The 13,177-nt window shown below is 44.3% G+C and overlaps 2 protein-coding genes across 2 annotated transcripts in view; both read right to left on the bottom strand.

Moving 5' to 3' along the window:
* TEAD4 (TEA domain transcription factor 4) overlaps positions 1–6,134 on the bottom strand; it is an 84,084-nt gene extending 77,950 nt beyond the window's left edge. The window contains exon 1 of the mRNA XM_026652221.1: positions 6,130–6,134. Coding sequence (XP_026508006.1) covers positions 6,130–6,134 — 5 coding nt within the window. The remainder of the gene's footprint in view (positions 1–6,129) is intronic.
* The window catches only part of TULP3 (TUB like protein 3), a 39,842-nt gene continuing 29,953 nt past the window's right edge, over positions 3,289–13,177 (bottom strand). Inside the window, exons 9-11 of the mRNA XM_024218045.2 lie at positions 10,767–10,865; positions 7,067–7,238; positions 3,289–6,555 (exon numbers count right to left, since the gene is read on the bottom strand). Coding sequence (XP_024073813.2) covers positions 6,422–6,555; positions 7,067–7,238; positions 10,767–10,865 — 405 coding nt within the window. The 3' untranslated portion in view covers positions 3,289–6,421. The remainder of the gene's footprint in view (positions 6,556–7,066; positions 7,239–10,766; positions 10,866–13,177) is intronic.

Consider the following 13,177-nt stretch of genomic DNA (forward strand, 5'->3'; position numbering starts at 1 on the left):
TGAGGTTTTTACCCACGAAAGCTTATGCCCAAATAAATCTGTTAATCTTTAAGCTGCCACCAGACTCCTTGTTGTTTTTGTAGATACAGACTAACACGGCTACCCCCGATACTTGATTACTTTTCTTTGTAATTAGATACAATTAGAATTTTTATTTTAATTTTCTCTTAGAATGCAGAGAGGCCACATACACTTTCTAAGTCATACAATTTTTGGTAATATCCATGTACATAAAGATATGACTGGTTATTTAAAATAAACCATGTATTCTGTTTGGTGTTATTCTACACAATAAACTCAAGTGTGTGTTGCAGTTTTCCTTTAAATGTATACCTGTAATGAGCCCATTTAGCCACTGTGGGTCTCTGCTAAACCACATGAAGATTAAAAGCTGATGTTTAAAGTGCAGTACTACTGTGAAAAATGACTTTGTAAAAATGGCATCTTATTACTCATTACATCTGCTTCCTATGTGTACTGAAGGTCAGATCTGCTGACTTTGTGGCTAATGTACATTTTCTCTCCTGTTCCCCCTACAGAGTCAACCCAGCTCAGAAAGGGAGCTGGATTTTATTCCTTCCTGTGAATCATCAGCAGAATTGTTCACCAAATTCTAGTCACTTACAGTTGCAGAAACGCACTGAAATGAATGGGCTTGCACCTGTGTCACTAAGGGTAGAATTTGGCCTGTAGAACCTTTAGTAGTGGAGATGATATGCAAGGAAAGAACTTGACAGAGCATGCAAATGGAGTTTGCTTGGGGTGGTCAGAAGTAATGGAATCTTTTTTCCTGTTAACTGAACAGGTTTAGATTCATAGATTCTAGGACTGGAAGGGACCTCGAGAGGTCATCGAGTCCAGTCCCCTGCCCGCATTTGATATACAGCTATTGACAAATATGGAACTCATTTTTAGGAATCACTTTTCAGAGTAAGAGTGCACTCTAAGGGTAGTTCTAGTTCTCTTTTATAAATGGGGATCTCAATTCAAGTTAAGAAAATCATTCTTTGTTCACCTTTGTTTTGTTGTAGCTTAGTTCAGTGGTTCTCTCTTTTTAAACCATCACTTTACTTTTATCAAAGCAAATGAGATCAGATCCCACCTTCAAGTCTAGTGGAAACAACATTCATTCATATATATCAACTGCCAATTAAATGCTTTTTACCTTGACACATTTTAGCAAAAAGGATGAGCTTCTTTCTGGCCACAGAGCTTATCTAGGTGTGGAAAGATTTACCCAAACTGAAACAGGAAAATGACTTCTGAGTCCCAGCAGGGGAACAAGAACTCCATGGAGACCAGGACAAGAGAACAGAATGTGGAAACGGGGACCGTAGACTGAAAATGCTGGAAGACACAAGGACAAGAACTCCTGAGAAGCCTCTGACCTTTAGCCTGTTATCACCTTTATGGTAAAGCTGACCTCTATTACTTGAGCTAAATAAGTAATTGATAGTAGTAGTAGGCTGTTATCCTCCATGTAGATCAGCCACTAGAGGATACAATAAATACTTCACCAGTAGCCCACACCCATGCCCAGTTCTATTTCTAGCTCTGGAAGGGAGTGGGATGTAGTGGTTACAGACAGCACTCAAGCCCATAGGTTTGACACATTCCTTCAGAAAAGCAGTGTGGATGAGATTTGGGTATGCTGTTTTAGACAGGGCTCTATCCCCAGCTCTGACTGCCGTGACCTCCTGCAAACTCCCAGCTCTCCATCTGTGAAAAGGGTGGTGTGGGGGAATAGTTCCTTGCCTTCTTTATTATTCTTTTCCAGTAACAATAGCTGTGAAGTGCACAGAGCTATTAATACCAGTAAGTAGAACAGGGGTAGGCAACCTATGGCACGTGTGCCGAAGGCGGCACGCGAGCTGATTTTCAGTGGCACTCACACTGCCCGGGTCCTGGCCAGCGGTCCGGGAGGCTCTGCATTTTAATTTAATTTTAAATGAAGCTTCTTAAACATTTTAAAAACATTATTTACTTTACATACAACAATAGTTTAGTTATATATTATAGACTTATAGAAAGAGACCTTCTAAAAACGTTAAAATGTATTACCGGCACGCGAAACCTTAAATTAGAGTGAATAAATGAAGACTCGGCACACCACTTCTGAAAGGTTGCCGACCCCTGAAGTAGAAGAACATATTGGGTGGGGTGTGCTTTGTCATAATAGAGTCTGAGTCTACTCCTATTGATATCAACACTTCAATGCAAGCAGGATTGAGCCATAAAAGAACAAGAAATTAATACTCCTGCCTTTGATGTGTATCAGTTGGAGACCTCACAGCACCTTGGAGCTGCTGCATTCTGAGTCCCGCTATGAGGATTCTCACTGGACTGTAGCATTTGCTTCCTGTACCCAGCCTGTTCTTGAGAGTTTTCTGGATGTTGTGTTTGGTGTGGGAGCAAGAGCGTGATATTACTGCAGCCAACCCAGTGCTGTAGAGATAGCAACTGTCTGCTGCAGATCTCAGACACAGAGAGTAGAAAGTGCTTGCACCCTGTATCCATTCTGGCCAAGCTAGAGGGAAATGGACATGATTGTTCAACCTGCATTCAGAACAGGGGCCTGCAAAGTTAGATCTCCCCTACCTCAAGTTTTAAGTCACTGGAACAAGGACATTTCCCCTCAGTGAGGCAGACACTTACTTCTCTTCATATCACCCCAGTAAAAACACCCTCAGCTCAGTACTGCCCCCTTTACCTCACACTATTTCAATCCTGGTCCAGAATTGCACCATGTGACACTTGGACAACAGGAGGGGCTTAGAGCAAGTGACTAGGGTGACCAGTCAGCAAATGTGAAAAATTGGGACAGGGAAAAAGACCCAAAAATCGGGACTGTCCCTATAAAGTCGGGACATCTGGTCACCCTACAAGTGACCAGGGCTGGGTAAATATTTCCAATGCACCCCCCTCAGCAGCCCATAACATTTGAGAGAGAAGGGGTGTGAGGAGCAGGAGAATCAAGGGGAGGGGAGTGAACAAATAGACAGCAAGCAGCTCTTAGTGGTGCAGAAGGGAATTGGTAGTACTTGTGTTTCCAAGGCAATTCTCACACTTCTAAATATTTGTAAAACCAGCATGGAGGAGAAGTGGGGGAGACAAATGAGGAGAGAATGATACAGAAAGAAGAGAGATGGAGTGGAGGGAGACAGTGAGAAAAAGAGGGGTAGCCAAAGCAGGAGAGACAGAGATATCAGAGCCGACAGCAAACACCGTATGCAGCAAAAATCCTACAGGACAAGATAAGAACAATTCAGAGTTTAGGGTTTTGTTGTTTGTTTTTTATAAATTATTTTATTTTCATTAGAGTACAAAAGTTATAAATACAATTCATATAGAACAATATTTGACCAAAAAGCACTGGACGTTTCTGCAGAGCAAAAAAAGCTTGGAAGCAACAGGAAGCACACAAAGCCAGCCTCTCACTCATCTAGGTGGACCTTTGGCACACAGAGCAGCAACAGAGTGGGTGAAGAACACAAAAAGAACGGAGAGTACGGCAGAGTACTGAAGCCTCCAATATATAAAATATGTCTGAAAGCATCTGAGAAGAGGTAAATGCCCACCTCCTGCATTGCTATTGCCTGTTCAAATGGCAACAAAAAACAGACCCATGCTTCTGTCCACATTAGGGTTGACCCCAAGATATCCAGAGTCACATTTCAATGTGACAGAGCGTACCATTTCCCTGAGCAGTGTGCACTGGGACTTTTGTCTGAAAATCTGGCTTTTAGTTTGACCCCACAGACAGCTGATGGGACTGTTTCATAGCACAACGGTATCACCCTTTTTAGAAAAATTCCCTGCTGGATGGTATCAGAGAAACCATGCTAGGACTTGCGAGCAATAAGCTGTGTTTTAACACAGTTGTGGCTAACACACTTTAATGCTAGTGATGACAAGGTCATTGTGTACAATCCCTTTAAAAAAACCTCAAAAACTGAGACAGAAGAACGAGTTTCAATACTAGAAGGTAAGTGAAGGGTCACATGCCCACAGTATAGAAAGCACCTCAGAAGAGACAAGAAATTCGGTCATCTGTCTGTGCAACTTGATGAGGAAACCTAAAGAATCACAGGCACTGACTTAGCCATGACCAATTAAGCTCACCCATGGGTTTACCACCTTGAATAGTTTGAGAGATCCCTTGCTGACTGGCCCAGTTGGAGAGATGAACCAGGGAGTTGCAGGGCGGCTTGCTAAGCACAAGGAAACTTTTTCTGGACTAGCAATTAATGCACTGCCTACAAGTAACCCCAAGCGAACATAAACTAATTTTCTACATCTGGTCCTAGTTACAAAGTAATTGTGACAGAGGCATTAGGAACTGGTTTCTTGGCTTTTCTAGGTAGATACAGGAAGTGCAGAGCAGTCAGTTGGGAGCACACGAGAACACAAGTGGGAGATGCCATCAAATCCTGACAAGTGGGAAGTGCATGAAGACACAAAAGAGGTACCTGGCGCAAACTCTCTTTGCTGACTGCTATGCTGATGAGATTGCTTTGAATGCAATGGCACCTCAGCCAGTGTAGCTTGGGAACTTGTGAGATAAGCATTTTTTAGAACTGGAGCTATCAGCAACAATTCACCATTTACAATTAAATACAGAGATTACATGTGACTATGATTGAAGCGTTTTTTCTGGCATCAGAAAATGTCTACACAAAGTTTGATGTTTTGGAAAATTAAACAGCAAGATAATATTCACCAATAGAGAGACTTATGTGACATATAATGCAAAGACCGTGACACAATGATGAAAGTCTGGTTGCTGGGGGCATCCAGATAGGACTTGTGGGCTGCCAATGACCTTTAAAAACAGATCAGTACATGCAAAAAAGGGGACACCCACAGTTTGCTTAACAGAGGGACAAATGAGCAATTAACTGTACATAATGAATGTGAAAGGGAAGATTCTGACAGCTGTACATAAAGAATATGAAATGGACAGGATGGTAGCTGCCCTCTTTTTTAATATACAGCAGATGTGCAGCCCATGTAACCTATAGGTCTCAATATGCAGTGCTCCAATTTGATGCAAGTTGAGGCTGGTGGATCAAGGAGGATTGCATGCTGGGACTTGTGGTCTCCACTGACTGCAACCCAGAATTAAAGATGAGGGCTGCTACAGGACACATTATGGAGCCCGATGAGCAGTACTTTGGCCACTCTTGTTGCAATGTTCTTCTTTCCTTGTGCCTTGGAAAATGTCTATAATCTTATTTTTGGTTAAACTCATATTCAGATTAAATGATTATATAAAACTGACTGAACTGGTCATGATTTGAGATATCTATGGTTATTATACCACATGCAATTGGAATCAGCCATTCAGACTGCTGCAGGAGAGGCTCTTATTTGCTGAGAAAAAAGTTAAACAAAACAAAGAAAAGCTTCAGACATCAGTTTATTCCTAAAATGCAGCAAACTTTATTCATAAAAGAAATTTAAAAAAAAATGTTTCTGATTGACTGACCTATAGAATCTAGTATTTAAGGCAATTAGAATGCTGCATTTCAGGAATAGTCAATGGCATGCCTTTCTCAGCCAGTTTCTGTCAGGTCCAATGATCCATTCAATTTCACTTTTAGAGCTGTTAGGAATAAAAGAAACAGTGATGGTCATAATATAAATATTGCTTACTTAGAAGTGATCATAGGAGCTTTTCTCACATCCCTAATGATGGGGGATCTTTATTTGGTAAAAGGGTTGTCACAGGATAATGAGCAGCAGAACAATTAACAGGAACTGGGATCCATCAGCCTTGAAAGAGAATTATCCTGCAGAGTAAAAGGGTGGCTATAGAGGCATGGGGCTTGTTCCTATTCTTTGTTCATTGAACACTGCTTACAGTTGCACAGGGACATCAGGCTTGTACCCTCTCTTCTTTCTCTGAACTTTGCCTTAGACAGGAGAGTTACCCTGCGGGTAAGAGACGGCACAGACTGTACCTCTTCTTCCTTCTCTAAACGAATCTTAATATATGCTGCATGAGCACAGGAGCGTTGTGAGATCCAAGGTGCCTGGGCACTAAAGCACTATTAATCGGATCCCCACTGCAGGAATTCCTAGTCACAGTGATGCTTAGCTGCTAAGGAGCAGGATTAGCTCTCTCACACCATCTCCCATCAAGATTCTCAATGCAGCATTAATACTGATAACAAAGACATCACACATTATCCTTGCCTTCCCCCAGTGCACGTGCAGCGATCTCCCTTCCAAAAAGGGCCATGGTCCCTATCAGCTACTGTAAAGCCCCCAAATCTACTATTTGCTTCTTGTTAAGGCCACAGATATCTGGCCTCCAGTTCCCCTTTTGTCCCCAGGATACTTCTCATGATTCCACCCAGAACTCATCTACAAGGTGCAGGAATGGGAGCAAGTTCCACGTCCAAGTCCGCTGTCTCCATCATTCACATGCCAATTTGCTGTCAAAGCTGGAGAGTCCAATGGCAAAGGCCTGGAGGGCACACAGGGGGTAATTATAGTCCAGAGTGAACATGTCTTCTGCTACACGACCAAACTGCATCACAATGTAGTCAGCTAGGGAGGCAGAGAAAGGGGGTCAGAGACCAACTAATTCATAAAGAGAGAGAGAGGTAAGAGGAGAAAGAGTGAAACAGTTCCAAATACACCTGACTGGAGAGACTATCCCATCTTCTCCTTACCAGAGTGGCTCAGAATCTGCTTTTCTACAACAACAGTCCTGCTGACTTCTTTTACAGAGCAATCCCATACCTATGCTTTGGCTGGGACAACAATCCCATATTACTCTCCTTTCCATCTTCAGCAGAAGGCCTGCATTCGCCTCTCCTCTGATGCAGCTATCCTGTCATCCCCTCCACCTCTAGAGTGAAGGGGAGGTCCCATATCACTCCAAATGTCCCAAGATCCTCTGGACTATATCTCCCATCCCGTTCTTGCCCATCCCATATCCCTTGTGTAGAGCAGTGTTCCCATATTTCCCCAGCCCTAATGAAACAATGCTCTTTTCCTCACTAGAGTGGCAGCCCCACATCTCCCACCCAACCCCGGCACAATCCTTAGCTCTTACGGTCATTCTCATGGACAATCTGGAAGTTCTTCACCGAGGCCTGAGTGACTCTCCCATGGAAATTCAAGACGTACGACTGAGTGTCATCATTCCAGACTGGAGCCTTGTTGTGCAGCTCAATCAGGTTTTCCAGGTTTTTATTTTGCCATTTTGATAGCAAACTCTCATGTTCCTGCTCAAGAGAAAAATTATACTTGGGAGGGTCCACTTTTAGTGACTGCTTCCCTCAGGTTGTGTTTACTCTGCAACCATGAGTCCCCCTGATCTAGTGAACAGTGAACTCAACCCTGCTGAAATAAGATCCTGCAGGAGATATTTCCATACTTTCCCAGTCCTGAGGTTCTCTCTCCTGCTGGGCCCATGCAATCCTAACCTGGAGACACAGTGAGAGCACCTTCTGCACCCGCTCTCAATGTACTGGCAGGAGTCTATTTCTAACCCCCTGGGAGCCTTCTCCTTCAGTACCAAACCTCCAATTCCCACCTTGTAACCTTCAAAGCAAAAAAAAAAAAAAACCAGGATATCTTTAACTCCCTGATGCAAGAAGTTGGGATATTGTAGTGGGAAATTCAAAGGCTGCCGTGGGCTACAAGTATGTATGGATTAAAGTGCTTTCCCCCCATTCTACCCGGTTTAGGTATAGGTACACAAACACATGGAAATGTGAAGGGGGGTAAAACAGCACGTTCACTACATCTGAGAAGAACAGTAAATTGGGAGGAACTGCAAACAGTAGTGAGGACAAAGTGGCCAGGACAAGTGACAAAATGAACTTCAACCTTAAAAAATAAAAGCTTTAAAATTGAGAAAAACTATCCAAACTGAAGTTATTCCATGGAGGGAGATGCTTGGAAAGCAGTTGTTTGGGGAGGTTTGAGTGATTAATTTATTTATGGTAAAAATCTGAGTAGGTTGTAGTGAGCTGTCTGTTGCTTCTTGGGTTTGTTTGTTTGTTTGTTTTTTAAATAGGTTTACTAATTAATTGTATCTCTGATTTTATTTGTTTCTCTAAGGATGCCCATAGGACTTTGGGAATGGGCATCAACAAATTACATTTAGAAATGGCAGTGGGGCCATCATTTAGAGAAGAACAGTCACTGTTTATTCAGAGGCATCATGTCACAGACCAGGTAGATGATGAAGAATCTATATGGGCTAAATTTGTGGCTGGTATTTGAGCAAAACCACAGATAGCCACTCCTGAACCCTGTATCCCAGGTAAGGGGCCAGCCTCGATTGCAGTCCCTATGCTCTCCTGAGCACTATGGGCCTCTCTTAGGGCTGGTCTACACTGGGGGGGGGGGGGGGGGATTGATCTAAGATACACAACTTCAGCTATGTGAATAGCGTAGCTGAAGTCGAAGTATCTTAGATCGACTGACCTCGGGTCCTCACGATGCGGGATCGACGGCCGCGGCTCCCCGTCGACTCCGCTACTGCCTCTCGCTCTGGTGGAGTTCCGGAGTTGACAGGGAGCGCGTTCGGGGATCGATTTATCATGTCTAGACGAGACATGATAAATCGATCCCCGATAGATCGATTACTACCCGCAGATCCAGTGGGTAGTGAAGACATACCCTTACACTCATAGATTTTAAGGCCAATAAAATGGATAGGGGAAAGAGACTGGGCAATGGACTGGATCCCCCCTACTGCACTATCTAGTGCAGTGGGTCTCAAACTTTTTTACTGGCGACCCCTTTCACACAGCAAGCCTCTGAGTGCGACCCCCCTAATAAATTAAACACACTTTTAAATATATTTAACACCACTGTAAATGCTGGAGGCAAGCAGGGTTTGGGTGGAGGTTGACAGCTCGTGACCCCTCATGTAATAATCTCGTGACCCTCTGAGGGGTCCTGACCCCCAGTTTGAGAACTCCTGATCTAGTAGATGCATATTGCATTCTCCTAAGGGATGATGAATCAACTGTGATCTCCAAGAGCTCAATCAGGCATAGTGACCTCCTGAGATATAATGACTCCCATAGCCCACACTGGGGTGGTTGGCTCTATATCGCCCCCTAGTAAGGGCTGTGCCTTGGCACATCTGGTCCTATATATTTCTAGTGAGACCACATCTGGAATACTGTATTCAGTTCAGGGCATTTAATTACAAGAAAACTACTGACACATTGGAATGAGTTCAGCAAAGTGGAAAAAAACCCAGTTAGGGTTAGATAAATGGACTTATGCCCTCTCTTCCATTGATATGGTTGTTTCTCTCCATGCTTCACTCTTGACTGTTTTGCCTCTCTCTCATCACAACGTCTGCTCAGCCAGAACCCAGCCTTGGCTCACCCTCGGCCCCAACATCCACTTCTTCTGCGCCTGCTCGGGCTCTTGCGCTGTGGAGCGTGTCTAGCAGAAATCCTGTGACCAGGACCGCTTCCTCCACTACAGATTTGTTCTCTCCTCCTTTCGTTCTGCCATCTTCCTAGAGAAATAACTCTGCTTCTCCAACTTAATTGAATCCCATGCCTGCAATCCCAGCCTCCTTTTCACCAGCTCTGAGTCAAATCCCCTCCTCTTGCCCCCGGGATACGTCTAAGTCTTGCAGATTCTTTCTGCATAACATCTTTAACATATGGTCTTTCCTATCCATCCACAGAGCTACAACACTCGTCCAGGCGCTCATCATCTCGGGTGTCTATTGCTGCAACATCCTTTTCTTGGGCACAACAAATGCAGTCTTGCTCCGCTCATATCCAGTCAGAATGCTGCATTTTCCTGGCCTCTTGCTTTGACCATGTCATTCCTCTCTTTATATCCCTCCACTTCTCTATCACATCAAACATAAGATTCTTACTTGGCTTCACTGTCAAGGCCCTTTATAGCCTATACCCACTCTATTTAGCTCTCATTCGCTATCTAAATGTCAACTCCCATCTCCGATTGGCCCATGATGTCAGCCTTCATCACCCACTTGTTAAAATTTTCCAACAGCACCTTCATGCTTTCTTCACGTTGCCCCTCTCCCTGTAGAGACCTGCAAAGCGATCTGATTATCCTTGTTTGAATCCTTCTTTAAAACTCTCCTTTTCTAGGATTCCTGAAAAAACAACAACTGGACAATGGCTAGGCTGCTGGTGTGCTGAGACCACTGTCCGTCATGCTGACCAATATTGCCTCATTGTTTTCTTGTCCTTCTTTCTCTGTCTGCATCCACCTGTTGTCTCTTGATTTATACTTAGAATGTAAAGTCTTTAGGCCAGGGACCGTCTTTTTGTTCTGTGTTTGTACAGCACCTAGCACAATGGAGTCCAGCCATGACTAGGGCTCCTACGCACTACAGGAATAAAAAAAGAGCTAAATATGGTCCGCCTGGCTAAACGACAAGTAAGGAGAGAGGCAAAATTTAGAGAGTTGCACAAGGGCTACAAGCAAGAAGAAATACGCTGAAATTAAGAAAATGACATTTTAAGCTGAATATCAAGAAAAGTTTACCAATCATGAGACCTATCAGATCAACCAGTTTCCCAAGGGCAATGGTGGAATCCTATTATGGGAGTAATTTAAAAGTGGTCTGGAAAAGCACAGTGTAGTGAAGAATCCCATGGTAACTTCCAGATGGGATAGTTGGGACCCAACAGGTCTTTTCCCTCTAATTTCTATGATTGCCAATATTGGACATTTGGATCTCTAAGACATTAAAACTTTCTTCCTTGCGCCACTAGAATCTGACCCAGTTCCAAACTTACATTTCGTGGTCTGATTGGAATCCGCTTGTGGTTCATGTTCATCCCTGGAATGATCACGGACATCTTCCTGGGGCCTTTGAATCCTAGGACATTGGTTTCCTAAAAGATAAGGAAATAAGTTCTTTTCAACACTACCTCATCCAGGAGAGAAGATAATGAGATTGACCTTTAATACCCTGTCTACCCTGGAATCAGAAACATGCCAGCTATATCTGTATTTAAACACTGTTGCAATCAGCATTGTTTCCTTGACTATTAGTGATACAATTCTTTTTCTCCTCCAAAACCACATTAACCAAACAGTACTATAGATAATCTTCCAAATATAACCTAAAGCATGGTTTTATTACACAATTTGGCTAGTGTCATTCTCGGACAATAAATGTGGTTCATATTGTTGAGGGGAAATGTGCTAGATCCCTGCTAGCAACAGAGATATAAACACAATTATAGATAGCATAACTCTGACTGCGTCTGTACTTTGTCAATTCTCCAGGGACCTTATAGTCTAAATGGACAATCTATTTAACTCTCCTTAGCTTTTGATTTGTTTTTAAGGCTATATTTAGTAGTTTCTCCCAAACTGTGACCTTGTAGATAAGATAAAAGAAACTCATGGGGGATCTGGAGTCAGCATATGGCTTAGCTTTCATCCTGAAACAAACAAGTCTACTCCAAAGTGCAGCAGGGAATTCCACATATCTTCGCTGCCCTACAGGTGGAGTAAGAGGAAGTTACTTACCTGTAACTGGAGGTTCAGCAAGATGTGTGGTCCCTATATGTATTCCAGTGTGGGTTATGCATGCGCACCATGCGCCTGGAGTCGGAGAATTTGAAAGTAGTGTCCATTGGTCTGTGCATGTGCCCCAGTTCGCCTTGTGTTCCTTACCAAGATGATAAAGGGCAGGGAGGACCAACTTTTCTTCAGTTCCTTCTCCACCGCGAATCAGATAAGATCCAAAGCAGAGGGGAAGAACAGCGGGTAGTGGAATACACAGAGGTACCACACATCTCAAAGAACTTCCACTTACAGGTAAGTAACCTCCTCTTCTTCTTTGAGTGATGGTCCTTTGTATTCGACTGAGGGTGACAGACAAGCAGTACTTAAGCAAGAGGAGGGTGCAAGGATGAGGATGGCAGGGATGAGCGGCGAACAGCTATCCCAAATGAGGCATCAGTAGCCAAGTCTTATATCAGGGAACAATGTCTTGCAAACATGTGAACAGAGCTCCATGTGGCCACCTTGGTACGTCCTGAAGAGACGCTACAGTCATGGCTTGGGCTCTCATTGAGTGCTCGGATACCTCCAAAGAAGGGGGGAGGTTAGAGAGCTTATAGCAGTGTAGACTGCATCCCAAAATCCATTTGGAAATTCTCTGGGTGGAGTCAGGTGGTGACTCCCTAGCAGAGCAGATAGATTCCCAAGGTGGGCACTAGTGCCAGGGTCCCCAGTATGGCCAGTAGGAGGGGTCAACAGCTCATGGCGGCGGTCCCCATGGTATGAGGTATCAATGACTGAGCCAGGTGAGGCGTTGGTTGGTTCTAGGGTTTTGTGGGTCTCCTGGGGTGTGGTTCCTCTCATGGTTCCGAGTCTCTTGAGGAGGAAAGGGAAGACTCAGGTTCCAATGGCGATAACATTGGTGCTGATGGGAAGCTGCACGTTGTGTATGGTGGGGGTGATAAGCTCCATCCTGCCAGCAGGTCTCTGGAAGGCAACATACACTCTCTGGAAATAGAAAGTCCCAATGGGGGAGGGGATTCAGGATCTGCAGGAGGGAAAATGTCATGTGGTGTGCCCACGGATCTGGACCTCCCTGGTTTAATAGGCACCTTTCTGTTTGGGCCACAAGTGCCAGTGATGAGTATGGTATCCAGTGGTGGTCTACATTCACCAGTGCCAGAAGGTCTCGGTTTCTTATGAAGAGCTGGGGATGATGGTACTGATGAAGCGTGGTGTGCAGCTGGTGAAGCCCTACGTTTCATGGCTTTCTTATCGTGTCTATGGGACTGGGGACGTATGACATCCTCCTGGGCTGAGTCGGTGGGTTTGCTCGTAGGCACGTCCAGTATCTTTGGAATGGACTTAGAGGAAGACTTAGCCCAATGCTTATGGGAGTGCTTCCTGATCTCCCGACTAAGCCCCACCATGGGGTTTGTGGGGGTGGATCCTCCGGCACCGGAGTTGGACTTTACAGCAGGAGGCACACTTCTTGCTGATTCAGGATGATGTACAGGGGGGTTCCCCAGCCTGGATCTGATTGAGGCCTCATGGCCATTTCCATGGGGTACTTACGGAGGTGAAAAGCCTGTCCTTCTTGGGCGCGGCTTGGGAAGGACTGACAAATACTGTACCAATCTGCAATGTGAGCCTGTCCCAAGCAGTAGAGGCAGTGTTGGGGGTCATCACTGAT

The sequence above is a fragment of the Terrapene carolina genome, unplaced genomic scaffold, assembly GCF_002925995.2.
Source record: "Terrapene carolina triunguis isolate 2854851 unplaced genomic scaffold, T_m_triunguis-2.0 Scaffold112, whole genome shotgun sequence".
NCBI lineage: Eukaryota > Metazoa > Chordata > Testudines > Emydidae > Terrapene > Terrapene triunguis.